The 25,265-nt window shown below is 42.0% G+C and overlaps 1 protein-coding gene and 1 pseudogene across 4 annotated transcripts in view; one reads left to right on the forward strand and one right to left on the reverse strand.

Moving 5' to 3' along the window:
• Window positions 1-1,317: 1,317 nt before the first annotated feature.
• The window catches only part of PDXK (pyridoxal kinase), a 92,069-nt gene continuing 68,121 nt past the window's right edge, over window positions 1,318-25,265 (forward strand). For 2 of the 4 annotated variants that reach the window (XM_087937678.1, XM_087937677.1), the window contains exon 1: window positions 9,635-9,690. In XM_087937678.1, coding sequence (XP_087793804.1) covers window positions 9,658-9,690 — 33 coding nt within the window. In that variant the 5' untranslated portion in view covers window positions 9,635-9,657. Of the gene's footprint in view, window positions 1,996-9,634; window positions 9,691-25,265 lie in introns of those variants that run through there. The other 2 variants (XM_026713677.2, XM_087937676.1) reach the window with 2 other exon arrangements.
• Window positions 12,310-15,692, reverse strand: LOC148125344 (uncharacterized; annotated as a pseudogene).

Raw genomic sequence — 25,265 nt, forward strand, 5'->3', positions numbered from 1 at the left:
TTTACATCAAAGACTTTAACCATACCTTTCTAATTTTTTTTTTTTTGATACTTGACTTTTTACATTTTTTTTTACATTGCTATAAAAAAGGCAGGGGAGGAAGGGAAGAAAAGGAATCTAGCAATGGGGAACATGAAATGCAACATATACTATGTAACAATTCTATTATATATAATTTATATTATATATATATATATATATTATTATATTATATATATTATTATATTATATATATTGTATTATTATATAATAAAAAATCTGTAACAATTGTAACACAAGCAGCTGCATTCCTGGAACCAAAGCTTATCCCAGAGAAAGGAAACATATGGGAATATTTAGCAAGAGAAATACCACTAACTTTTGCTTAGCAGGAGGGAAATCAGTCAAGGACATCTTAACCACATGCCTAATGGGAGTAGCAACTAGGCCACATAACATCATTAACTACACCACGTTTAGAAACCTTCCTGACTCCTACGAAAGCATTTTTAGCTGGGGCCACTCCACAAAAACCAAGGACCACACCATGTACACCCTACACATCGCTGCAGTAACCACCTCTGAGAAATGCTTTAATGTCACTGGGTGCAGCACACCTAGGGTCACAGAATGCACCAGTCTTAGCAACACAGAACTAAAATGCAACCACACAGAGACCATATCATTCTCATATAGTTACCTGAAGCTCCCACCAGGGTGGTTTTTCCTTTGTGGCTTAAAAGCCTACTTATACCTTCCTGCAAATGCCACCAATGGCCCCTGCACCTTGGGAAGGTTAAACATGCTTATGCCATCCTTACACAAACGGCACAGGAGAGCCCTCCAAACCTTAGACTCAGACTGTGACTCCAAAGTCTCCCTTCCCACCAGAACAGAATACGTCTCATTGGCAATATCCCTGGTAGGGGATGAGTTTCTGCTTCCGAGTTTCTACTCTTTTTAGAGGAAATATTCTGCCTTTTTAATATTTCCTGGGCTATTTCAATTTTCTAGGAGAGGGGTGGGTGCTAACTTCCTACAGTCACATCAGGGCTACAAAAGTCCAGATGACCCCCTTGCTGGCAGCAGAGAAATAGAGGCGCACCCTGTGCCATCACCTGAAAGCCTTGGCAGATAGGGATGAGGGGGGGGAATATAACCTTGGGCAAAGCCCTGCACGAAAGGCACAGTAACCCGCTACGTCTTTGAAATGTGTCACAAGACGCCTCTAGAACGTGGCTCCTCTCTCTCTCTCTCTCTCTCTCTCTCTCATTCAAAGTTCCTTGGTTAGGAACGCACGCACACACAGTCTCGCGCGCGCCCGAGCTCAGAGTCGTTCACGAGCAGCATCGGGAGCTCCAGCGCTGCTGGAGAAGGTGAGGGCGGACAGGGAGCTCCGCACGGGGGGCGTTTCGGCGTGAGGTTTCTGTTTTTCCCAAGCGAGACGTGGGCCCCCGCAGCGGCGCCTCTGCCGTAGATGCCGCACGTCGGCGGCTGACTGGTCACGCTGGCGGCGGCAGGAGCAGCAGCAGCAGCAGCCAAACGACGGAGAAGCGGGGGGGGTCGCTGTTCCTGCCCTCCCCCTCCTCGCGCGTCCTCGGAGGCGGCCTTCTTGCTCGAGCCACTCCCTCCCGCTGCAGGGCGGAGTGTGAAGGTGCCTTTAAATTGGGCGAGGGAGCTGCTGCCTGCACAGTCTCATCTGTGATGTAAGGAGAGATTTTAGGCGTCTACACCGATCGCCTGACTTCGCCTGTCATTTTCTGCCGGGCACCCTTTCTCTCTGCCACTCCGCCGCTCGGGTAGATGTGCCCTTAAACCGCTTCCGCCGCCGAGCAGCAGCCGGCCCGGACCTCGTCTCTGTGCCTCTGCCCGGCTTGACCGGCTGGTGGGCGCTCCGCTCCTTGCTCTCCAGGGTGCGCAGGCATGGAAGAGGAGGAGGAGTGCAGGGTGCTCTCCATCCAGAGCCATGTTGTCCGGGGCTACGTGGGCAACAAGGCGGCGACTTTCCCCCTACAGGTAGGTGGAAGAGCCGGCTACTCCCGCGCACCTAAAGCTTCCGCCGAGCGGGCGGCGAGCGGTCTCGCGTTTGCAGCGCTGGGCAAGCCTGGGGAAGCGCGGAGTGCGCCTTCTGCCAATCCACGTGCCAGGCTGTGACGCCGCCAAGGGATCTTTCGTCCGCTGTTGCCCTCAAGAACTCGCCTCTCGCTGTTCAGAGGGAGCTGCCAAGTTTATACGTGCAGAGGCACTCTTTCCTTTAAGGCGAGGCATGGACGTGAAGAAGCCCTTGATGGCCCAAATGCTTGCATGAGACCGCATGTCTCTCTGCAAGGAGGTGTCCAAAAGCCTTTCGCTTCTCTGGTTTTATTGTATATACAAACGCCGTTTGTTTTTGCAGCGGTTGCCTTCCGAGGTTGTTGTGGTTTTTTTTTTCAATGCCCACATTGCCTTTATCCCAAGACAAACAAAGTGAGGTTCAAGGAGTGTGATAGAATAAGAAGTGGGCCTCTCTTTACTGTTGGGATCCTTATAATTTGCCTATGGTGGTTCCTTTATATTTTATGGAGAGGTAGAAAGAAAGAACGGAAATGTATTAATTAGGGCACCTGGAAGATTTGCCAGGATATGATATCAAATTCTAGGGAATGTATTGAGTGATACTTTGAAGACTTCTTCCTTTTTAATTAATATATTTTATAATGTATGTCTTTATTCAATATCATCAAGTTTAGTTTTTTTTTTCAAGGTTAGGCTGTTTGGCATCATCATTTTAAAATGCTTTTAATAAAAAAAAAATAGGTCGACTATATTTTCGCTTGCTGGTGTTTTAGATTATTTTAATATCTCTTGAACATTGGCTATTCTAGCTGTGGTTTATGAGACTTGTAATCCAAAGCACCTGAAAAACATCTGTTTGCTGCTCTCAGATCTAATCTGTTTATTATGGCAAAATAAATTGTACTCCTTTCTGCATTGCAAATGAAGCTACCTGATTTGTTTCTACAGAAGAAAATAAACAGGACACAAATCTGGCTTCACAAATTGACATATTCAGGAATTAATTTTTAAAAAGGCCTTTTACTTTACTCTGCCACTTTATCAAGGCAGTCATTCATGAGCAATGATTTTATTAACATGTACTGCTTTCATTTTAAAATACACTCCAATTCATGAAGCAGTTCAGCTTTTATTTCCTGAAACTCTTATAAAAACATCTTCAACATGTATGTGACTTTACTTTCTTTAATCAGCTCACTATTACAAGGAGCTGTTACATGAATCATGACAATTAATTAGGTAAGTTATCAGAAAGTATTGTTACATTTCATTTTCTATTTTCACCTTGAGTTCTATCCTTTACCCAATTTGGGGTGGAGGTGATTGGACTCAAGTTAATATTTTAATTTCTGGTGGCTAAAATCCAGAAAAGTTTGTATGTTCACCTTTAAGGTACCATGACATCTTTAGCTTTTGCTGCAACAACAGATTGATTTGATTACCTCAAATGTAGATATGCTAGAAAAAACTATTCCCCAATTAAAGTACTGTGTGTGGTTTTTTATGCAACTAAATTAATAATTGTTGCAACACAAGCATTGATTTCTGAACAAGAAATTGGATTTGAAATACATATTGCATAGGACATGGACAGACTTAGCCATACTTTCTGTTAGGAATGTAAGTCACCTAACAGTTGGGTTGGAAAATATATAAACCAGGATAGACATTTTAATACTGTCTCTTTAAGGGAATGCTAAAATTGTAATTGGGTGTGGTTCCTCAAACGGCCATAAGATGGAGCCAGAAACCAGGGTTGTTCTGTTGTTGCTGAGAGTGTTGCCCTTCCTGCATTTCCCTATTGACTTTCGCTGATGGTTGTTATTGGGAAAGGTGTTGATTGGATGGAGGTCTATTTGCCAGAAACATTTAAGTTTGTCAACAGTGGGGGCTGAATTCTCATGTTTGTCTTTATTATGTACAAATTTAGTTTGTTATAAGCAACTATTGATTCATATGGGAATTGATGTAACAGATTCTATTGTTGTTTATGAAGACAACCAATCAGCAATACAGATGGCTTCAAATCTTGCTGTAAAGATAAGATCAAAACACACAGATTTAAGATATTTAAATGTGAGGCAAAGTGTGCAAAGTAAGATGATTAAGCTGGAATACTGTATGTCAGAAAATAACATTGCAGATCATTTTACAAAAGCCCAAGGCTCTGTAAAGGATAAGGCTTGCTGTGAGGATTATGGACTTAGAATGTAAGGTTGTATATATTGTCCTATCCAAAGGGGAGAATGTTAGGAATGTAAGTCACCTAACAGTTGGGTTGGAAAATATAAAAACCAGGATAGATATTTTAATACTGTCTCTTTAACAGAATGCTAAAATTGTAATTGGGTGTGGTTCCTCAAATGGCCATAAGATGGAGCCAGAAACCTGGGTTGTTCTGTTGTTTCTGAGAGTTGTTGCTGTTCCTGCATTTCCCTATTGACTTTTGCTGATCGTTGTTATTCTTGGATTTGATGTAAGTCTGTTACTAAACTGTTTATGATACTGGACTTTGTTAATTGGATTATCCCTGGACTGAAAACTGACTGCTTTAACCGTGAATGACTTGGACTGTTTGTTGAACTTTGCTTAACCGTTTTACTGGAAGTAAAAACCTACATTTAACTATACAGTGTATCTGTGTGCTGGTTGTGTGTTATTCTTCACTACTCTCACTACATCTCCCTGTGTGCGCTCATTCTCCTAACGGGGAATTACCTCAACACTTTCAACTGGGAAACTGAAAATTCTAGACCAAACTAAGTCCAAAAATGCTAGGCAGTTTCTGGAAGCCTGGCACTCAGAGAAATAAACCATCAACAGGCACATAGAGATAAACATTTACACATTATTCAACACCAAGATAAGCAGGATATAACACTAGAATTAATTCCAGACCAATTGAGAAGTACGTAATACCCTAATCAAGGAGCTACCAACTCAGTTATTTACTCAAACAGTAAACAATAATCTAATCAATGAACTATCAAGAAGAAAACACTTCCATCAATACTGATAGGGCAAGCCAACTTTTATGACCAATCTTAGTGACAGTTTGCCCTTACAACAGCTATTAAAAAGTAACTTTTATGACCAGCCTTCACATTTACAACCTTTGCAGGGTGGTAAAGCAAAGGAAAGTTGTACTAAGATCATAAGCACAGTTGTGATTTCACCTAGCAACCAATTCCTTTAACAACCAAGTTGCTGGTCCCAATTGTTCTTAAACAAGAAGTATCTGTATTTGCTTTTATATTTCTTGGAAGGTTGTCTTTGATTTCATTGAAAATGAGTTGTGTAAAAACCAGTTGTTGAGTTGTTACAATGGCAAAGCAGTACTAAAGCTGGACCACATGCTGAGAAGATCACGTTGCATAGTCCTCTGAGAACTATGTATTATAAAATGGTGAAGAGATGAGATACTGGCTATGAGTTTGATTGTCTTCAAAAAAAGAGTTGGACCAATTCATGGAAGTCATGGAGATGGCTGGCTACTGGCATTGATCTTGCTAGCATTGTGATCGCCTTTGAAAGTATCTGCTGGTAGACTAGTGGACTTCCTCGTGCAGTTGGTTTGCCACTGGGAGGACAGTCTGCTGGACTAGATGGGCCATTGGTCCAATTCATCAGGGTACTGCTTATGTTCTTATGTTAAGATTATAGGTTAGGGGAAGCTTCTGGTTTGGGTTTCTTCAGCAACAGGCTGAAATCCACGATCGTGTGCAGTTTCGATCTGTGCTCGCCGCTGGAGCGCCCCGATCCTTTGGATTCGGGGTTGAAGCCACCCCGTAGAGGTGGTGAAGAGGGGGGAAATTGCTAGCTGAGTGGAGGGGAGCTGCATCTCTCCTTCTTGGCTGGTCTAAACTCCCTTCCCCAAAGGCAGTTGCAGTGGTGGTCAGAAATGGCCACCTCAAAGAAGAACCCAGCTGGATAAGATTGTGCAGGAGGAAGGCAAAGAGGAAAGCAGGACAGACCGGGCTAAACGACAGAGAACATCTAAGCAAGGTACCCTGAATCTAAAAGTACTTAGAGGGATACTTCTGAAAGAAGACTTTTAAGCGGCAAAGGAGAGAGAAAAGGAGGTTAAAAACCCTTTTTTTACCTTTATATTGACAGTTGCAAATGGTATGGAAAGAAATCTATATTAATTTACTTTGACACTAATAGGCAACTTTAAACTGAAATTTAAGTGTCAGAAGGAGAATAGAAAAAAAAAAATTTTGGTCATTTTAAAGCCCTAAAAAGGAGAAGAGTGGAGGCAAAAGTGTGGAACTTGGAATAATGGAAAAATGGAGTGCCACCTGGAAAAATAAAGAGGATTAACAGCGAAACTTTGAAAAGACTCCCAAGAATACATTGTAACTGAAACCTTATTAAAAGATACAGTAACCCACGGAAAGGAAAAGTAAAGAAAAGAAGCAAGAAGGAACAGTCTGGGGTCATTTGGTGATATAAAAAAAAGTTTTTGGCATTGGTTTTTTCTTTCTTTTTCTATTTTTACTTAAAGTCAATCGGGTGGTTGTTCAAAAGTGTTTAAAATGCCATCACTCCTGGAGGAATTGAAGATGAGTCTTAAAAAGCAGAAAGAAGATGCAGAAAGGGGAGGAAGATCCTTTGGCTTCATATATGAATTTCTTGAAATGGAGATCCTGAACTATGAAAAGCAAAAGGAAAAGCTTCAAGAGCAAGAAGAAGGGCGGGACAAAGAAGAAGCCATTTTCGATGATCAAATAATGCAAAATGTGGTAATAAGGGGAAAGGGGGGGAAAGGAGTTAAAAGTTTGAGATCAAAGGGAACAGCCAAAAAGAAAAATAGCCTGAAAAGGAAGTATAACAGCAAGGAGAAGCAGAAAAGAAAACCACAGAAGGGAAAATTAGAGAGAGAAGGGTATAAAAAAAGGGATGAGAAAAAAAAAGGGGGGGGGAGATAGAAAGGGAAAGAACTCAAGAGGGACAAAAGCAGGAAATAAGGAAAAAGGGGAAAAACTACCAGGATTAAAGGTATTTGCTCAGCAAGAAAACACAGAGAAGCTAAATTAAGTTAAAAGTGAGGATTCTGCAAAGGTACAAAAGATAGTGTTGTGACAGTAGAATACTGTAATGAGTTAGAAATGAAATAAGTAAATAATCTATGAGATAAAACTGTATTGTTATGTAATGGTATATTTATAATTAATACAATAATAAAGAAGAGAGGGAAACATTGCAATTGTTTCTAAAGATTGAAATGTGAAAGATTTATAAGGAAATTTATACCAGTTACTAGAATGAATTTGAATAATTATTTTGCTTATTAATAGTAAATAACTTATAAGATAAAATTGTATGACTGTCCAATGGTATGCTTATTAACAGTTAAGTAATAATGAAGAAGGGAGGGAAACATTTCAATTGTTCTCAAAGATTGATAGATATTGAAAAGAAACATGAAAGATTTACAAGGCTCATATCAGTACTAGAATGAATTTGAATAACTATTTTGTTCACTAATATATCTATATCTATATATATCTATATCTCTATATCTCTATCTCTATCTCTATATATCTATATCTATATATTGTTTTTGCTATGTTTTTAGAATTTTTCTTTTTACATTTTTAAAGGGAAGTACCAAGCAGAGTCTGAATGATGACATCTACGTGATATAAAATAGATATTAGAAATTTTAATGATATAATTTTAGAATGCTCAAATTTAATGTTTAATGAAATTTCATATGATAATAACAAGACTTAAAGGTGTTGCACTCCGATTGGCAATCATAGAGGGAATTTTGCTTTTTAAGAATGTTGGAAGAGAACATAATGAAATTGTAAACAAGACAGGCGAAAGTATAAGTGTAATGAATAAAAAGATACAGAAATTTAGGTAAAAGAAATACAATTAAATAAGAAGAAAATGAGATAATCATAAAAGAAAATTAAGAGAAGTAAAGGGAGAAATAGTGAGAAATTGGGAAAAGAGTAATAAGATATGAAGTTGAATATATAAGATGAATATGCATATGAAATTGTGTCTGTATGGAAATGTGATAGCCAGGAACCATGCTGTACTCAAATAAGATGTTTTATTTATTTTGTTAAAACTCAATAAAACTTTATTTTAAAAAAAATTATAGGTTACGATACTACTTGTATCCTCCATGTCTAAATTTCCTTCTGTATTCAACCTTTATATTGGAAAGGAGGATCTTCGGCTAGCTTGTTAAGACATGTTGGAACAAGGAGTTAAAAATAACATATAAGCAAATAAAATATTGCATTGAATTTTTCAGCATTTTGCATTGATCTACAATTACACGGCATTATTGATATACTTGAGCAATTCTTCTAGAGAATAAATGTGAAAGGTTGTCATAATTCGTGATGTCACTGAACAGGTGTGGGGAGCACAATTCAGGAAAAATAAATTCTTATTTAGCTAACCATCACTTAGTTCAACAACTGCTGATCATTTAACAGTCCTAGCAGAAAGTTTCTGCAGTTGTAGCATTTAATTGTGGAATTCTCTTCCCAGAGAGATCAGTCTGGTTCCTGGGGTCAGCCTGGTTCCTTCATTGTGTACTTTTCACTTAGGACTGAAAATTCCCCATAGGCATCAAAATTTAAATTAATTCCATATTCTTTTGGTTGATGTTTATGACTATGTTTTTGCTTTCACATCCCCCTATAATTTTTGTTACACTTAACATTTGAGAATTTCTCAATGAAAACAACATATTAAAATATTAAAATATATGGAGTTTATGTATTTATAACTGCTTTAGCGAGTAGAATGGATATTTTCTAACAATGGATCATTTAAAGCAGAAGTTACAATATGCAAGGACAGACAAAATGAACATGGAAATATGCACCAAAAACTGCATTTTATAAAACATAAGCAGCTAAAATACCTTGAAAACTTCTCATAAATAAACCTTAATTGGATATCAGATTAGTTCTAAAATCTGAATGCAGTAACACTCAAGGCCCTCGTGAATTCAACCTGCCTAATCTATAAATGTTGGAGTAGCTCACACAGGAAGATGCCTGTAAGATATTCAAGCGTAAAAGTTGAAATTTAGTTATGGTATACCTCCTCTTCAAGTTTTTGGGGAGTTTTTATCTACTGTAATGACTTGAGAGATGTATTTACAAAAGCCCTTTGTAAATATGGCCACCATTTTTATATTCTTGGATTATGCAATTTATGATGGTATTCTGTGTACCATCATGCTTCTTCTTTAGTGTATGTGCAAAATAATGAAAGTCTTATTATTTTGGATAGTTACTAGAAAATATTGACAACAATAGTCAATATTTACCTAACACAACATAGGTGAGATTTGATACCTCAATATCATATATATATTTAAACTACTAGAGCTTACCTGGTGACAGATTTTAGATAAACAATTCCCAGTGCCAACTGCACAACACTTCTACTGGAACACTTTTCTCCTTTAATTTTCTAATTTTCCCTGCTTTGTAGTACTTCATTTCAATTAATAGCATTTCGGGATGGGAGGATTTTCAGTGCACAATTGAAGCACTGCCCCTTTGTACATTGACCAGTGTCCGAAGGAGTAGGTCTGATTGCACTGCAGGGTCAGCCACCTTGGTTTTAGGTCCCCAATTCATGGACACTTCTGCTTTTAATCCTGGAAGTAAGGTATGCTACCAGTTTTTTTTCCTATTTGAACACAAGAGAAACAATGAATGGAACCAAAGTAAAATAAGAGATTCTTGGATATTCTGCAAAATTCTTCTATTTTTCATTTATGAAGTAAGGTACAACTAGATTTTGAAAAACCATTCCTGCTATTGAATAAAAGCCACAGTAGTATGAATCTACTCTGGGAATATCTAATTTGGAGAAAGGGAAAGTTTTTTTTAAATCACCAGAAGAAAATTATCATGTATTTTAAGTACTGGAGCAGACGTCAAAGTATGTCAGAATGTGCAATGTAGAAGCTGTGAGGTTAATCTGTGCTCTGTAGTGGCAGCTGTTTCTGATGAGGGGAGGTGAGTCGTGCATTTGAGTTCTGAAACCTCTGTAAACTAAATGGCTCTGAATCAGAACTGAAAAACTATTCAGCATTCTGACTCATGCTGACGTTTTGTTCCTATTAATAGGAGAACATGAAAGCTGCTTTAAACATCCAAATTAACCACAATAAAGAAGATTTTTGACAAGTAGTCAAAATGTGAGCCTTACAGCCAAGTGAATCAGAAGAATGAAAGTAAATTGATATCTGTCAGTGACAAATCTATTACATAGTTTAAAAATCAAAGCCCAGAGCTGCTGACAGCCAAATAATTTGCAACATCCAGGATTTATTTGAGCAAGCTTGCTTGATTTCTTTCACTTTCCCTTATCTTAAGTAGGACAGATTCTGTACATTATTTGGGGGTGAAAATATTTTATTAAACTGATATCTCGCATTGTGTATTGCTTTCTGCTTTTCACTTGGCTGATGAAAGCCACTGGTCAGAAAGTAAGACAAGAAAGAAAAGCTTCTCATTAAAAATTGGACTTCTTATAATTTCTGATTGCTACTAATCATTAAAAAAAAAATCAATCATTTCTGGCTGATGTTGCAGCACTGTTGGACATGAGGAGCGGGTCTCTTCACTCCCACACCGAGTTCTCCCTGTTGAAGGGTTCCAAAAGGAGCTAAAGCTACTCTGTAGGGATGGTGAAGAAAAAAGGAGCAACTCTCCTGCTGGACTCGGGGCTTTTTCCCTCTCTAACTTTTTTTCAGTGGCATTGTAACTTTGGTGTTGTAAGTTAAGGACTACCTGTAATAGCGAGATCCTTTGGATGGACTTTAAATTTTAAAAAGAAACAGGCTAGAAAATATTGTTGGCTGAAAAGAAAGATTGTAACAATCTCTATTGTTGTCTGCCCTACTTGTACTTGTGCATTGCTTCAATGATTGTTTTCAAGTTAAAGAACGGGAATCTCCATTGAGAAAGAGAGCGTGAAACTAAAGTGCAAATTAGACATAGTAGGGGATGGTGTGAGAAATTAAAATGAATTTTGCTACAAATAGATAGGAAAAGGTTAGTGAACCTGTTTTAAGGATGTGATAATAGTCTATTCTTTTACACCCTTGTGAGATACTGATCAGAAAAATCAACCAAGCAATTTGCACTTGATAAGAAAGATAGGTTGCGAAACTGAGAAAAATAGGTTTAGCTTTATAACAATTATATGCATATTTGCTTAGAAGGAAAGTGCAATTCATTTTCCCTATGCTACTTCTCCCTCTTTAAAAGAAAATTGGAAAGATAACATGGTTTTCAGAAGCATCTAATTCGAACTACCATGGAAAGAATATGTGATGATCATGAGAGTCAGAGAAGAAGCAAATATAGTTGAGGCCAAGGTCCACTGTCTAGACCAGTGATGGCTAACCTTTTCGGCACCAAGTGCCCAAAGCGCAAGGGCGCACATCCCCAAAATGCAATGTGTGCGTGTCCACGGGGACACTGCCCCCGTGCATAAACCCCACCCTTGTGCATATGTGCACATCCCCCATGCATGTGCTGCACCCTGAATGCACCCCCCCTGGCATGTGTGGCAGAGACCCAAAGACCAGCTGGCTGCGGGGGCGTGCATGTGTGGCTGAGCTGGGGTGATGGCTATGTACCATAGGTTCACCATCACGGGTCTAGGCTGAACCTTGTGAAGAAAACCCCTAATAAAAATGTGCTTAGTGTGGAAGCACAAAGGAATTCTGCTGTTAGCTGAGAGTGAAAAAAAAAGATAGAAACTGGCTGGACTAGGAACCCATTGTATCCTTGCATTTATCAGTGAGAACTTTAAAAGCCCTCATTATAATATTAGAAGTTTTATACTTTTCCTAAGTTTGATGAACTATTAATTAAATTAAAAACGAAAAAAAGAAAAAAATCCAAATTAAGAATATTCTTTTCTCAGAATCTTATTTTCTCAAACTATTTTGAAAATTTTGTGTTGGCCTGCTAAAGATCATTTTAATTTGAAAAGAATTAAATTTTGCATCTCTGATTTGTATGGCTCTTTATTATGATTACCCTAATCACTTGTTTGCATTTTAAACTATACCTGAGTATTATTATAAACTTTGATTCATTAAACATGAAACTCACTCAACTGAACATTTAAAAATGTATCACAAATATAATTGACTAGCACTGATGGGTTGCTGCCAGCATCCTAGGTATCAACCAAGTATCTTCTTAAAATGCATGTTGTTCCGAGCAGCACAGTCTTTTGCAGTTCTGCTGGCACTACAGCAGGAAGCTACAACTTCTTGATGTATTTTGCAAAATTCTTGGACATGGTACCAAGTGCCCTGATGACAACTGGTATCACTGTTACGTGTTTCATCCATAATCACGTAATTTCGATGGCCAGGTCGTGATATTTCATATTTTTTTCCAGATCTTTTTCTTTGGCTTTGGCGTCTCCTGGTACAGCGATATCAATAAATTGTACATTTTGGTTTTCAAAAACTGTAATATCTGACTTGTTGTGTTCCAAATGATGATCTGTCTATATTCAAAAGTCTCATAAGATCTTCACCTTCTTATTTTCGACAACTTTTTCCATATGTTGCCATGACTTTTTGGATATAGATAAGTAGTATTTTTTACATAATAACCAGTGGATTAATTTAGCAACTGGGTCGTGTCTAGCTTTGTAATCAGTTTGTGCGATTTTGCAGCACTCACATATTAAATGTGAAACAGTTTCAACTTTGTCGTTGCAAAGTCAGCAGTTTGGATTGTTAGTGGATTTTTGTATCTTCGCTTTCATGGCATTAGTTTGTAGTGCTTGTTCTTGAGCAGCAAGTATTAAACCTTCTGTTTCTTTCTTGACGGTTCCCATCTTAAGCCATGCCCATGTCAAGTTGTTATCACATTTTCCTTTAATGTTTTTCAAGTGCTGCCCATGCAAAGCTTTGGTCTTCCATCCATTTAATCTGTTATATAGCTGTTTTTCCTTATATTCTGCCTTTGTTTCTGTTGTTTTTATAATGTTCTCCATTTTCATAGCCAGCAGCAATTTTTCTATATTTTGGTTTACATAGTCATTCAAACTTCATTTTTCTTCTGCAGTTTGATGGATTTGCAATAGACCTCTGCTCCCTATTCTTCTTGGCAGGTACAACCTGTTGATGTCACTTCGTTGGTGTAAATCATGGTACATATTAATTAATTTACATGTTCTCCCTCGAGCTGCTCGGATCATCCAGAGAGTGGGAGGTGCTCCAGTCTGCGTCTCTGTAGGCTGAGCTTAATTACTGAGGAACGCTCCGCCCTCTGTCACGTGGTCCCTTGTAGCGTTCCCCAGCTTATGCTCAGCCTTCGCAGAGTTAGGCTGTGTGTTTTGATTGTGCTTCCCACTCTTTGGCTGATTCAAGCAGGATAATATTTCAGTTACAGGTTTGATTTCAGTTATTATTTCCTTAGCCTCTGCGCATCTGTGGGGGTCTTGAGACTTAGGGGTGTGCGTTTTCGCCCCCAGGGGGCTGAGTGGGCGGCTTAGCAGCACTTAGCGCTACCCCCCCCCCACTCTGCCGTTTATTTTCTTTCCATTCCTGCCTTGCTGTCCTTGTGCCTTTCTAGAGGTCCGGAGCCTTTTTTATTCTGGTTTTCCCCCCACTAACGCCAATCGCCCAGACAGTGGCGATTTCAGTGTCCTCGCCCTCGTGGCTTGCAGGACGCACCCGCCCTGAGCCGCCTGCTTTGTTTTTGCTTTCGATTTCCAGGCGGCCACCATTTTGGGTGCCACCTCGTGGCTGGGCGACATTTTGCAGGCCTCCTATTGCTGCGACGATCTGCTGGCCCTAGACTTAGGCTCCCAGGCCTAGTAGGGCTTATCTCTCTATCTCCCTCTCCCCTCAAAAAGGGGAAAAAAGCTGTACCTTATTTTATTTCTTGTTGGTGTAAGTGTTGGCTCCCGCAGCAGAACTCAGGGCGGGGAAGTAGAAAAGCAGCCACTCCCTCCCTGAGGGGGGGCAAGCTGCCTGAGGCCTTGTATTGCTGGCGTTTATTTGGCTGATTGGCTCCTCTTCCTTTTACCAACTGCCAGGTTGTTATTCAGTCCTAATACAGAATATCTTCATATTTCTTTACATTGGTGATCCAACCTCATCCAATTGGCATTTATTCTCTCTCAGATTTGCTTAGAGAGACTTGGCCTTCCATCACTGTCCCTGCAGTGTGTTTTTTCCGGGATCCTTATCCCGGTAGGATATATTTGTACATTAAAAGTCTATATCTGTGGCAGTTTTTTTTTAAATTTTTTTCCTTTTTGGTCATATCTTTCAGATTATTCATTACAAATTCCAAAAGGGGGCGCGGGTCAGTTTCTGGATACCCGGCCTTACCCAGGTCGTATCCTAGGCATGCCAACCGCCTGTACACATATATATATTTCTATATATTCATATTGATACTTCTGTTGTTTCACCATGGCAGATGATAACCCTAACTCCCGCCATTCTTTGAAGGCGAAATCTAAGTCCCATCATGTGCGCAGACAGGCTAAGGAAACCTCCCAGGAGACTTCTAAGGCCTCTCAAAGGGACGCCTTAAGGCGTCATAAGGCACTAGAGAGGGAGTTCGATAGGCGCTCTAGGGTGACTCAACCATCACCCCCAGCCGCCCCTTCTACTTCCAGGCACCCCCCCCTCCAGTTTGTTCCCCTCTCTCCAGGCACAGCTCATCCCAGGAGTCTCACGCCCCTGGACCAGCTACCAGCCGGATGCCTGAAGCAACCTTCACTCCCACGGCCGCTGGCCTGAGACAGGAGGACCCGCCCACGATCGAGATGCCTGAGTACATGAGAACTTGGATGGAGCAGGCTATTCGACAGGGGATAGCTCAAGGCATGCAGCAGATGGCCGGACCAAGCCTTCTTCAGACGGCTCCCGTGCAAGAGCCGGTGCCAACTAGGTCCATGCCCACCCTGGACCCCGCTCCTGGTCAGGTACCCTCCCGGGGGGCCAGCCCTCTTCCAGAAAGGGAACCGGAGGAGGGAATGGAGATTTTAGACCAATACAGGGAGGAGGAGGAGGAGGACCTTGAATGGGGATCCAACTTCCATGGGGAACCCTTTTCGGATTTAGACCCGATGGAAGCAGAGTTGTCGGAGGACGAGGGCCTTACCCCCGACCAGCCTTCCTTTGTGGGGTTATTCAAGCCCCACATGTTCAAGTCCATCTTGTTCAAGGCCAAGAACACCTCGGGTCTGGCCACTCAACTTCCCCCTGCCCCCCTCTCCTCTGGGGAGGAACCGGAGGACGCAATGTTCAAGCAGCCCGTGGTGGCTGAGGATGTGATTCCCGCCCCTCCCATTTTCCACGATCTGGTTTCTAACCAACTGGGCTTTACGGGGGCTCCTCCGGCCCCTTCCACACAGGATAAGAGGTTGTTTAACCTCGAACCGAGTTTCTGCTCCCTCCTCAATACCCCGGAGGTGGACGAGCCCATTATTGGTCTCGCCTCTTCTTCCTCCCCGAGTGACCCCCTGGAGGCCCTCAAACCCGAGGATAGGAGGTCTGAATTGGCCTTGCGTTGGGCTCACCTAGCCGACGCCTGGGCAATTAGATCGGCCACCGCAGCCTCCTTCTTTACCAGATCCTCTATCCGGTGGCTCTGCCAACTGAAGTCATACATCCCTCCATCCAATATACGGGCACTTCAGGACATAGCCAAAATCACAGCGGCGGCAGAGTTCTCAGCTGACGCCACGTACCATTCAGTTAAATTCGCCTCCCGGGTGTTAGCGTCCCAGGTCACTGCCCGCCGCCTGCTCTGGCTCAAACCATGGCAGGCGGACGTGAAGAACAAGGTCAAGCTGGCCTCCGCCCCTATCAAGGGGGAGAAGCTTTTTGGGCCGGCCCTGGACCCACTCTTGGCCGAAACTAGGGGAAAGAAGAAATTCCTTCCTCCTCTTTTTCGGAGGCCTGACCCCCGAACCCCTCAGCCCTTTCGAAGAGGATCCTCCCGGTCCTTCTACCAGTCCCCCTTCCCCCCCAGGTACCCGAGGCCTCCCTCGTATAGAACATCATATCCCCAGGATCGTTCCGACCCGAGCGATCGAAATAGGAGGGGCGGAGGATTTAAGCGTCCCTTCAGGGGTTCCGGGGGGAGATCCTTCCAGCGCTCCAAATAGATCCTGTCTCTTTCCCCCCATTGGTGGTCGGCTGAGACATTTCGCCGACCTGTGGGATTCTACCACTTCTGACAAATGGGTCAGGGACTCCATTAGGTTTGGTCTTACTCTGGAGTTCAACTCTCAACCTCCCGAGTTCTTCATTTCATCTCCTCCCTCCAGGGACCCCTCCAAACGCAAATTAATGGATTCTGCCATCCACCACTTACTCTCCATCCAGGCCATCCAGCCAGTTCCTCCCTCTCAGCGAGGCCAGGGTTTCTATTCCCACCTCTTCGTGGTTCCCAAGTCCTCGGGGGGATGGAGGGCTATCCTGGACCTCAAACGACTCAACTGCTTCCTAACCCCCCGCAAATTCAAAATGCACACCCTCCAATCCATTTTGCAGGGCACCAGGCAAGGAGATTGGCTATCTTCTATAGACCTCTCTGAGGCATACCTCCACATCCCAATTCGGCCTTCCCACTCCAAATTCCTTAGATTCTGTTACAATCACCATCATTTCCAGTATGTGGCCCTTCCCTTTGGGTTAGCTTCCGCTCCGAGAGTTTTCACTAAGATCCTCGCGGCCCTGGCAGCTCGTTTAAGGGACTACCCGGTCTGGCTCCACTGCTATCTAGATGATATCCTCATCCTGTCCCATTCCCAATCCCAAGCAGAGCTGGACACCAAGACTACCCTCTCTGCTCTCCACGCCCATGGTTTTCTGGTCAACCAAAAAAAGAGCCAACTGGTCCCTTCTACCCGAATTGCCCACTTGGGGGCCATCATTGACACGGTGCAGGAAAAAGTGTTCCTTTCCCCGGAAAGGCTCTAGAGTATCCGAAATTCAATTCAGGTTATCCGACGATCAAAGAGGGCTTCTCTATTAGAATTGTCTAAATTATTGGGAAAAATGGTTTCATGCATCTCTATTATTCCTTAGGCCCGTCTTCATACCAGGTCCCTGCAGTGGCTCCTGCTCCCGTTTCAAAGGTCCGGCAGGAGCAACTCAAAATCCTCCATCAAGGTACCTCCAAGGGTCCTCTCATCTCTCCTCTGGTGGACCAACCCTGCCATCAACAGGGGTCATCTCTTCAAAGATCCCCAGCGTCTCGTCATCACCACAGACGCCAGCCTGAGCGGCTGGGGCGCTTACATCCAGTCCCTTACAACACAGGGCAAATGGTCCCAAGCAGAGCGGGCCTGCAGCATAAACTGGCTGGAGCTCCACGCCATCCACCTGGCCCTGCGCCACTTCCTGCCTCAGGTACGCGGGCGGCACGTCCTTATTCTCACGGACGTTACCGCCAAGGCCCATGTCAACAGGCAAGGCAGGACCCAGTCTATCCGGTTGATGAGAGAGGCCGAAAGACTCTGCCGTTGGGCAGAGCGTCACCTCCTCTCGATCAAAGCAGATCACATTTCGGGGGCCTCAAACACCCGAGCGGACTGGTTAAGCAGGGCCACCGTGTACCAGTCCGAGTGGCGCATTCACCCATCCCTTTTCAGGGAGGCGACCATGATCTTCGGTCTCCCGTTAGTGGATCTCTTTGCATCCCCCCGCAACACCCAGCTCCCTCGGTTCTTCTCCAGATTCCCTTCCCCCGGGGCTGAGAATCACGACGCACTTCGCTGTCCGTGGCCCCCGGGACTCCTGTACGCTTTCCCCCCGTTAGCTCTACTTCCCAGAGTCATTCAGAAACTGATCCAGGAGGAGGCAGAACTGATTCTAGTGGCTCCCTATTGGCCCAGACGGCCGTGGTTTGCGGACCTCTGCAACCTTTCGGTGTCTCCCCCGTGGAGAATCCCTCCGGACAGGATCTCCCTGTCTCAGGGGCCCATTCAACATCCGGAGCCCCAATGGCTCCAACTAACCGTGTGGAGGTTGAGCGGGAAAAGTTGAGGAAGGAGAATTTATCTGACCAGGTCATTAACACGATCCTGGCCGCCAGATGGCCTTCAACCAATCGGATATACGATGCCACCTGGGTCAGCTTCTGCAGGTGGTGCCATGCCTCCATGGTCAACCCACTCTCGCCTTCGGTGGCCCAAATTTTGAATTTTCTCCAGGATGGGCTCAAAAAAGGTCTCTCACCTAATACCCTGAGACGCCAGGTAGCGGCTCTCTCGACCGTCGTCTCTGGCGACAATCTGGGTCCCCTCTCTCACCATCCCCGTATCAGGGCCTTCCTAAGGGGGGGCTACTAACCTCCGTCCCCCTGTCGTGCACCGGTACCCCACTTGGGACCTTAACAAGGTCCTGGTGGCCCTAACCAAACCTCCTTTCGAGCCGATTAGAGAATCCTCTCTCCAAAATTTGACCTTTAACGTAGTATTCCTGGTGGCAATTACCTCGGCTCGCCGAATTTCGGAGATTGCTGCCCTTTAGGTGAGAAAGGACCTTTGTATCTTCCATTCAGATCGGGTGGTCCTACGCCCCGACCCGACCTTCTTGCCCAAGGTCAATTCAGCCTTCCACAGGGCTCAGAAGCTTACACTCCCGAACTTTTGTCCCAATCCTTCGCGGGAAAGGGAGAAACGATGGCACACCCTAGATGTGAGGCGGGCCCTCCGCATATACATTAACTGCACGCAACCCTTTAGAAGGTCTGAGTCTTTATTTCTCTCCTTCCAGCGCAAGTCCTTAGGCCACAATGTGTCCCCTTCCACCATCGGGCGATGGATCAGGGCCACCATCGCCAAGGCTTATTCGTCTCAAGCCTTGCCAGTTCCCAGTGGGGTTATGGCGCATTCCACCAGAAGTGCGGCCACCTCTGCGGCCTGGGCTACCCAGGCTCCAATCTCAGACATTTGTCGGGCCGCCACCTGGGCCTCCCCCTCCCCTTTCATTAGGCACTATAAGATTGACATCTTTGCGTCAGCAGAGGCCTCGTTTGGTAGACGAGTCCTCCAGCGGGTCATCGAGGACCCAGGGGAGCTTCCACCCCAGATGCATTCCCTCCCATAGGACAGCCAAGCTTTGGTATGTCCCACTCTCTGGATGATCCGAGCAGCTCGAGGGAGAATGGGCGTTAGTCTTACCTGACATGCCATTTCTAGCCGAGCTGCGAGGATCATACAGCCCCACCCTTTTTTATTTTTTCCATCTTGTTTCAGCCAATGATACCTTAAGTCTAGTTAGATGAGAGTTAGACGACTTTCCTCCTCTCTCGACTTCGCATAAACTGGGGAACGCTACAAGGGACCACGTGACAGAGGGCGGAGCGTTCCTCAGTAATTAAGCTCAGCCTACACAGACGCAGACTGGAGCACCTCCCACTCTCTGGATGATCCTCGCAGCTCGACTAGAAATGGCATGTCAGGTAAGACCAACGCCCATTTTCCAGTCCAAGTTTTCCAGTTCAGCCACAGTCCAGTTGATGATTCCAGCTGGGTAGCATATCACTGGAACAGCCCATGTACTAATGGCTTTAATGATGTTTCCAGCATTCAGCTTTGATTTTAATATTTTGCGGACTCTCCTGATATGTTCCTTTTGCGTTGACTCTTTGACTTTTCCATTCAAGATGTTATCTGCTTTCAATATGCCTATGTATTTGTAACCTTCATCCTTCACTAATGCTTTCACTATGCTTCCATTTCCCAGTTCTATTCCTTCTATTTTTTCCCATTTTCCTTGCTACATGGATAATATAGCACATTTTTCAAGTCCATAGTTCATTCTGATGTCACTGCTGAACAATTGAATTGTGTTGAGTATTGATTCAAGTTCAGTGGGACTTTCTGCATACATTTTTAAATCGTCCATGTACAGTAGATGGTTTATCTTGCCATGCTGGCTTGAGATTTGCTATCCCAATTTTGTGTTTTGTAGGATTATTGTCAGTGGAATTAATGTGATGTTGAATAGTAGTGGCGAAAGTGAGTTCACTTGGAAGATTCCTCTTCTGATGTTAACTTCACCAATGTTCTCCCCATTTGTTGTTAGAACTGTTTTCCATTTTTGTATGTTTGCTTTCAAAAATGTACAAATATTTTTGCTGATTCCAAAGTTTTCCAGACAGGTGTTAATCCAGCTGTGGGGTAGTGTATCAGATCCATGTATCTGTCATTTCTTCAGTGGAAGAAGAAAAGCGGGGGGAGGCTGATAAAGAAATCCTTTCTTGATGTAACCTGAATATATTTAATCTTATATTGAATTTGTATAACCCACACATGATACAATGGAGGGAGAAAAGCCAGATGACTGGAACCTATCACCTCTGAGAGGCACAGCCAGGAGATGAGAAGATCATAAAAATTCCACAGTGAGATGTGTCCTGGGAATCTCTGGAAAAGTTTGTTCTAAAAAGGGGGTGGGGGGAAATTAGGTATGCCCTAGGAAACTGTGAAAAAGTTGTTCCTTACAAAAGGGGTGGGGAGGAATTAACATACTGGCTTTTGTTTCACTAAATACATCTCGAGATAAGGGGAGGGGTTCTAAACTCCCTTATGTATCCCTGTATGCCTGAGAGACCTCAGATGCTGCTTTGAACTCCTACATGAATTGTCTCATCTCAATAAAGGATTCCTTTTTGATACGTTTTGATACGTTTTCAGAAGTTCATTCTAGTTGAGTGAATGGGGAAAGTTCTGTAGCCTGACATAGTGAGTCAAATGTCTTCTTGTAATCGATCCATGCCATATTCAAATTTGTTTTTCTTCATGTTGCATTTTTTAGTACCATTTTTTCAATGAGCAACGGATCTTTTGTTCCTCTTGATTTTTTATAATTTCCTTTTTGTTCTACCGGATACAAGCTGTTTTCGATCAGATGATTAAATACTGAATTTGCCAGTATTCTTGTAACAAGTTTGAATGTTGTTGGCAGACAAGTAATTGGGCAGCAGTTGATTGGTTCTGTGCCCTTTTCTGGATTTTTCATTATCAAGTATATTCAGCCAGCTGTTAACCATTCTTCGCTTGTTGCATTTTGAAGCATTTCATCAAATTGAGTGGCCATGTGGTGATGGAGGCTAGTCAGGTGTTTTAGCCAGTATCCAATTCGTCCAGGCCAAGTGCACTCTAGTTCTTGACCTTATTTGCTTTTTTGCAACCATATCAGTTATTGAAATATTTTCCATTTTGTTTCATGTTGTTTGTTTTTGAATATCTTAGATCCAGGAGGCAGTTTTGTTGTATTCCACTGGATTTTCCCACAGTTCTTTCCAAAAGTTCAAAGGTTTTTCTTTACATGGGTGAACATTAGTTTGGACTTGATTTTCATCAAGTGACCAGGAAAAGAGGTGTTGGTTTCTTCTGAACTGGACATTTTCACAATATTGTTTTATTTGTCCTTCATATCTTTCTATTTTCTTTACTGTTGCTATTACACATTGTTTTAGTTCTTCCATGATTTCCGTTATTGTTTTTTTCCTCCAGGTTGTATTTTTTTGTGTAAACTATTTTTCAGTTTTTGTTCTTTATTTTTCTTTCTTTCAAGTACTTCAAATTGCTGACATCCCCTCATAATTTTTTTATTTTATTTTCAAATTGAATTTTCCACTTTGGTGTTCCAGTGGGTTTCTTTTTTGGCATTTTATAACCCAGTTCTGCAGTTATAATGGCGGCTGTGCTATACATCAGTTGGCTGGTTTCACATAGTGTGCTGGATGAGATGGAAGTTAAAATGTTGTTCACTGCAGTTAACAGATCTTTTACTCATTTGCTATGCACGTCGCAAATGGCAGGTAGTCTTTTTCTTTCTATGTTTTCTTTTTAATAGTATATGTTTTCTTTTTAATAGTATATTATTATTATTATTATTATTATTATTATTATTATTATTATTATTATTATTATTATTACAACTGTGTTGTCTATAGAAACTCAGGGCCTCTTTTCATATACCAGCAGGTCTGACTTTTTCAAAAGAAGGACCCAGCCAGCACACAAAAGGCAGCCCTGGCTATGCTGATGTGAAACAAGGACCCAGGTGGTACGCAAAAAAGACCCCAGTAGGGAGGAGTAGATAGGTTTGGGATGGTGGTGAAGTTGAACAGGAGAAAGTCCCTTACCTTCTTCCAAGAATGGTTAGGGTGCTAGTGGGCTGAATCCACATTCAACCATAGCAACTAGGATTGCCAGAACTACTAGTGCTAAGCGGAAATGTCACATGACATTTTCTTTAATCCCTGTGCCATTTAGCAGTCTAGTTGCTGATCCCAGTTCGAAATTATTAAGTGAAATATACTTGTAATTCAAATGTGTGGTTAAGTCACAGTTATTATGGGAAGCAAAATAAAAACAAAAAGATTCAAGCATTCCAACATGTCATCCTATTTTACCATTGCCATGGCCGTGTTGATGTTGTTCCCTTATCAAATTTTTGCTCTAATGTAATACAAAAATTATCTTATTTAAGCTTATATTATTTTCTCTAATGGAATCTTCCTTTTTTCACTTGGCACACATGAGGACTAGCTCCATCTAAAACCACAACTAGGCATCCACTAGCCTCAATTGTGGATGCACTAGCCTCTCATTAACTACATTTTGAGTCTCATTAAATGTTCCCTGTATCAATTTATAATTACAAAATATTGCATCATTTGTACTAATTTTAATCTTTCTGCATAAATTATTTCAGCAGAAATAAGTAGTACACATATGAAGAATGACTAAAAATGAAACAGTTTCATGTGAAAAGTTCATCAACAGCCTTTTGAGTTATAACAAAGAGGATGCAACTAAATGCAGCTAATTTAATCCAAATGATGGCAATAGAGTATCTTAGTACAGGAGAGAAAATATTTTTAAAAATAGCTGAAATCTTAATTTATTGCCTCAGGCTGACAGTGAAAGCATATTCAATATAACTATTGGCTTTCTATGTTTTAATGAAGAACTACTGTTAAAAGGCAAGCTTTTAATGCTTTCATTTTTTCACATGTTGAAAATTTAAACAGTTGTTTAGAATATGAAATGGGCTATCTTGAGTATTTCTTGAAAGTTTTTCAGACTTGAAACAGCTGGACTCTGCTGAAAAGTAGACTGTTTCAAAAGTGGAGTGTTTGATGACATATTGAATCACAAATGTGTTGCATGCTGCTACTAAATATCTAATCAAAATGCCCCATAGGAGCATCTTCTTTGTTTTATCCCTACAGCAACAACCCTGGGAAATAGATTAGGCTGAGCCTGAGGGATTGATCTCAGATTTATCCAAAAGGCACATCATTTTTAAGTAGGTAAATGGCTCTTTCACCTCTGAATCTCTTTTGCAGGTGATGATTGGGCAGGCATAGAAAAAGATACAAACTGCAGTGATACAGCAAAAATAACTTCTGAAAGTAGCTTTGTAATTCTTCATAGTACAGATTGAGAAAAGCTATTTTATACTCTTAGGATGCTGGAGTTAGTGTCATTATGCCTAGCTAACGATTTATTGTTCCACAATCATATATAAACAAATAACATGTTGCACTGAAGACAGTAATTACATAACTTTTAAAAATAGCCCAAATTTGTGGTCTAAGTGTGACACATTTGTTTTATCAGATGCCAATAGTAACACATTTCTGGTTTCCCTAGGGGAAACATTGGTTGTGTTGAGAATAGTGTTCTCAATTCAAAATGTGAGAGTTGGAACATACCCCCAGGATTTAGTAGGATTTTTCCAACTTTCCTATAAGCAGCCATGCAAGATACTATAGTAAAAACACTTCCCCTCCGCCCAATATTGAACTACTAAGAATGCTTTCACATTTCTGGTCTGTAAACAAATGATATATAAAATTAATCTCAAACAGTCCGAGCTCTGGACCTAATCCAGCAGTAACAATTCCACTTGGGCAGGTGATAACTGGGTTTATTAAGCCGGACTCAGGCATGCAAATGAGTTCCAAACTGTAATGGCTAGAAACAGATGCAAACAGGAAGTAAAGTCAGCGCTGGGACCACCTGCCTGCCAGCACAGTTGTGTATGTGGGCCACACCCTCCATTGACACAGGCCGCACCCGGAAGGCAGCTGTGTGTCAGCATGGCTGGTTGGAACCCTGCCTGGTCGCTCTGCGATGCCGGCCAGCTTGCATCGTCGGCCGTTCTAGTTGCTTTGCACTGCCCCGCCTCCCCACTGCAAGTCCACCTACAGTTCTTTGCACGCTGCTGTAGTGCCGGCTTCACAGCCCCCCCACAACACCAGGAGCTTCCCTCCCCCCCCATAAGGCAACCCCAAGGGGAAACTGGGGTTTGACAATTAAATTCTCTGATGAGATTTAAATTTGTTTTACTGCTTTATCATCTTCAAGGTCATGACAGAATACAGGTAGTCCTCAACTTAAAAACATTTGTTTAGTGACTGTTCAAAGTTACAGTGGTATTGAAAAAAGTGACTTATGACTTGCAGCATCCCCATGGACATGTGATTAAAATTCAGATGCTTTGAAACTGACTCATACTTATGATGGTTGCAATGTTCTGGGGTCATGTGATCACCTTTTGTAACCTTCTGACAAGCAAAGTCAAGTGGGAAGCCATATTCACTTAACACACTAACTTAACAACTACAGTGATTCACTTAACAAATGTGACAAGAAAGGTCATCAAATGGGACAAAATTCATTTAATAAGTGTCTTATTTAGGGAAAGAAGTTCTGGGCCCGACTGGTCATAAGTTGAGGACTACATGTACATGAAATGGCATTGTTTCCACTATTAGCTGCCAAAATATGCGCTCCTAGTAGAATACATTATTATTCTTTGTTCCTTATCTGTTAGATAATTGATTATCCACCATACTGCATTATTACCAGGCAATATATCTCTAAATCTTAATGGGTTTTGGTGTCTTTTGGTATTCTTTCAAATACTGCTAAACCTCATAATATCAGTTTGATGTGCTGTATTAAATAAGAGATATCAGTGTATACCACCACCCTAGGACACGCTGACTTGTGCTGGTCATTACATTCTGGTTTTTAGATAAATTATTTGGACTTTTAAAGTAGTTTCATCTGAGATGAGTTGATTTAACATGTATGTGAGGGTTTGACTTGATCTTGTTTTCATGAGGGTAAGATTTTCTTTAAAAAGTCTCTAAATCTCTCAAAATTTCCAAATTTTCTCTCCACAGCATGTGTTGATGAAGTTA

The sequence above is a fragment of the Pseudonaja textilis genome, chromosome 7 (genome assembly GCF_049901715.1).
Source record: "Pseudonaja textilis isolate UNSWEBS1 chromosome 7, rPseTex1.2, whole genome shotgun sequence".
In the NCBI taxonomy this organism is placed as follows: Eukaryota; Metazoa; Chordata; class Lepidosauria; order Squamata; family Elapidae; genus Pseudonaja; species Pseudonaja textilis.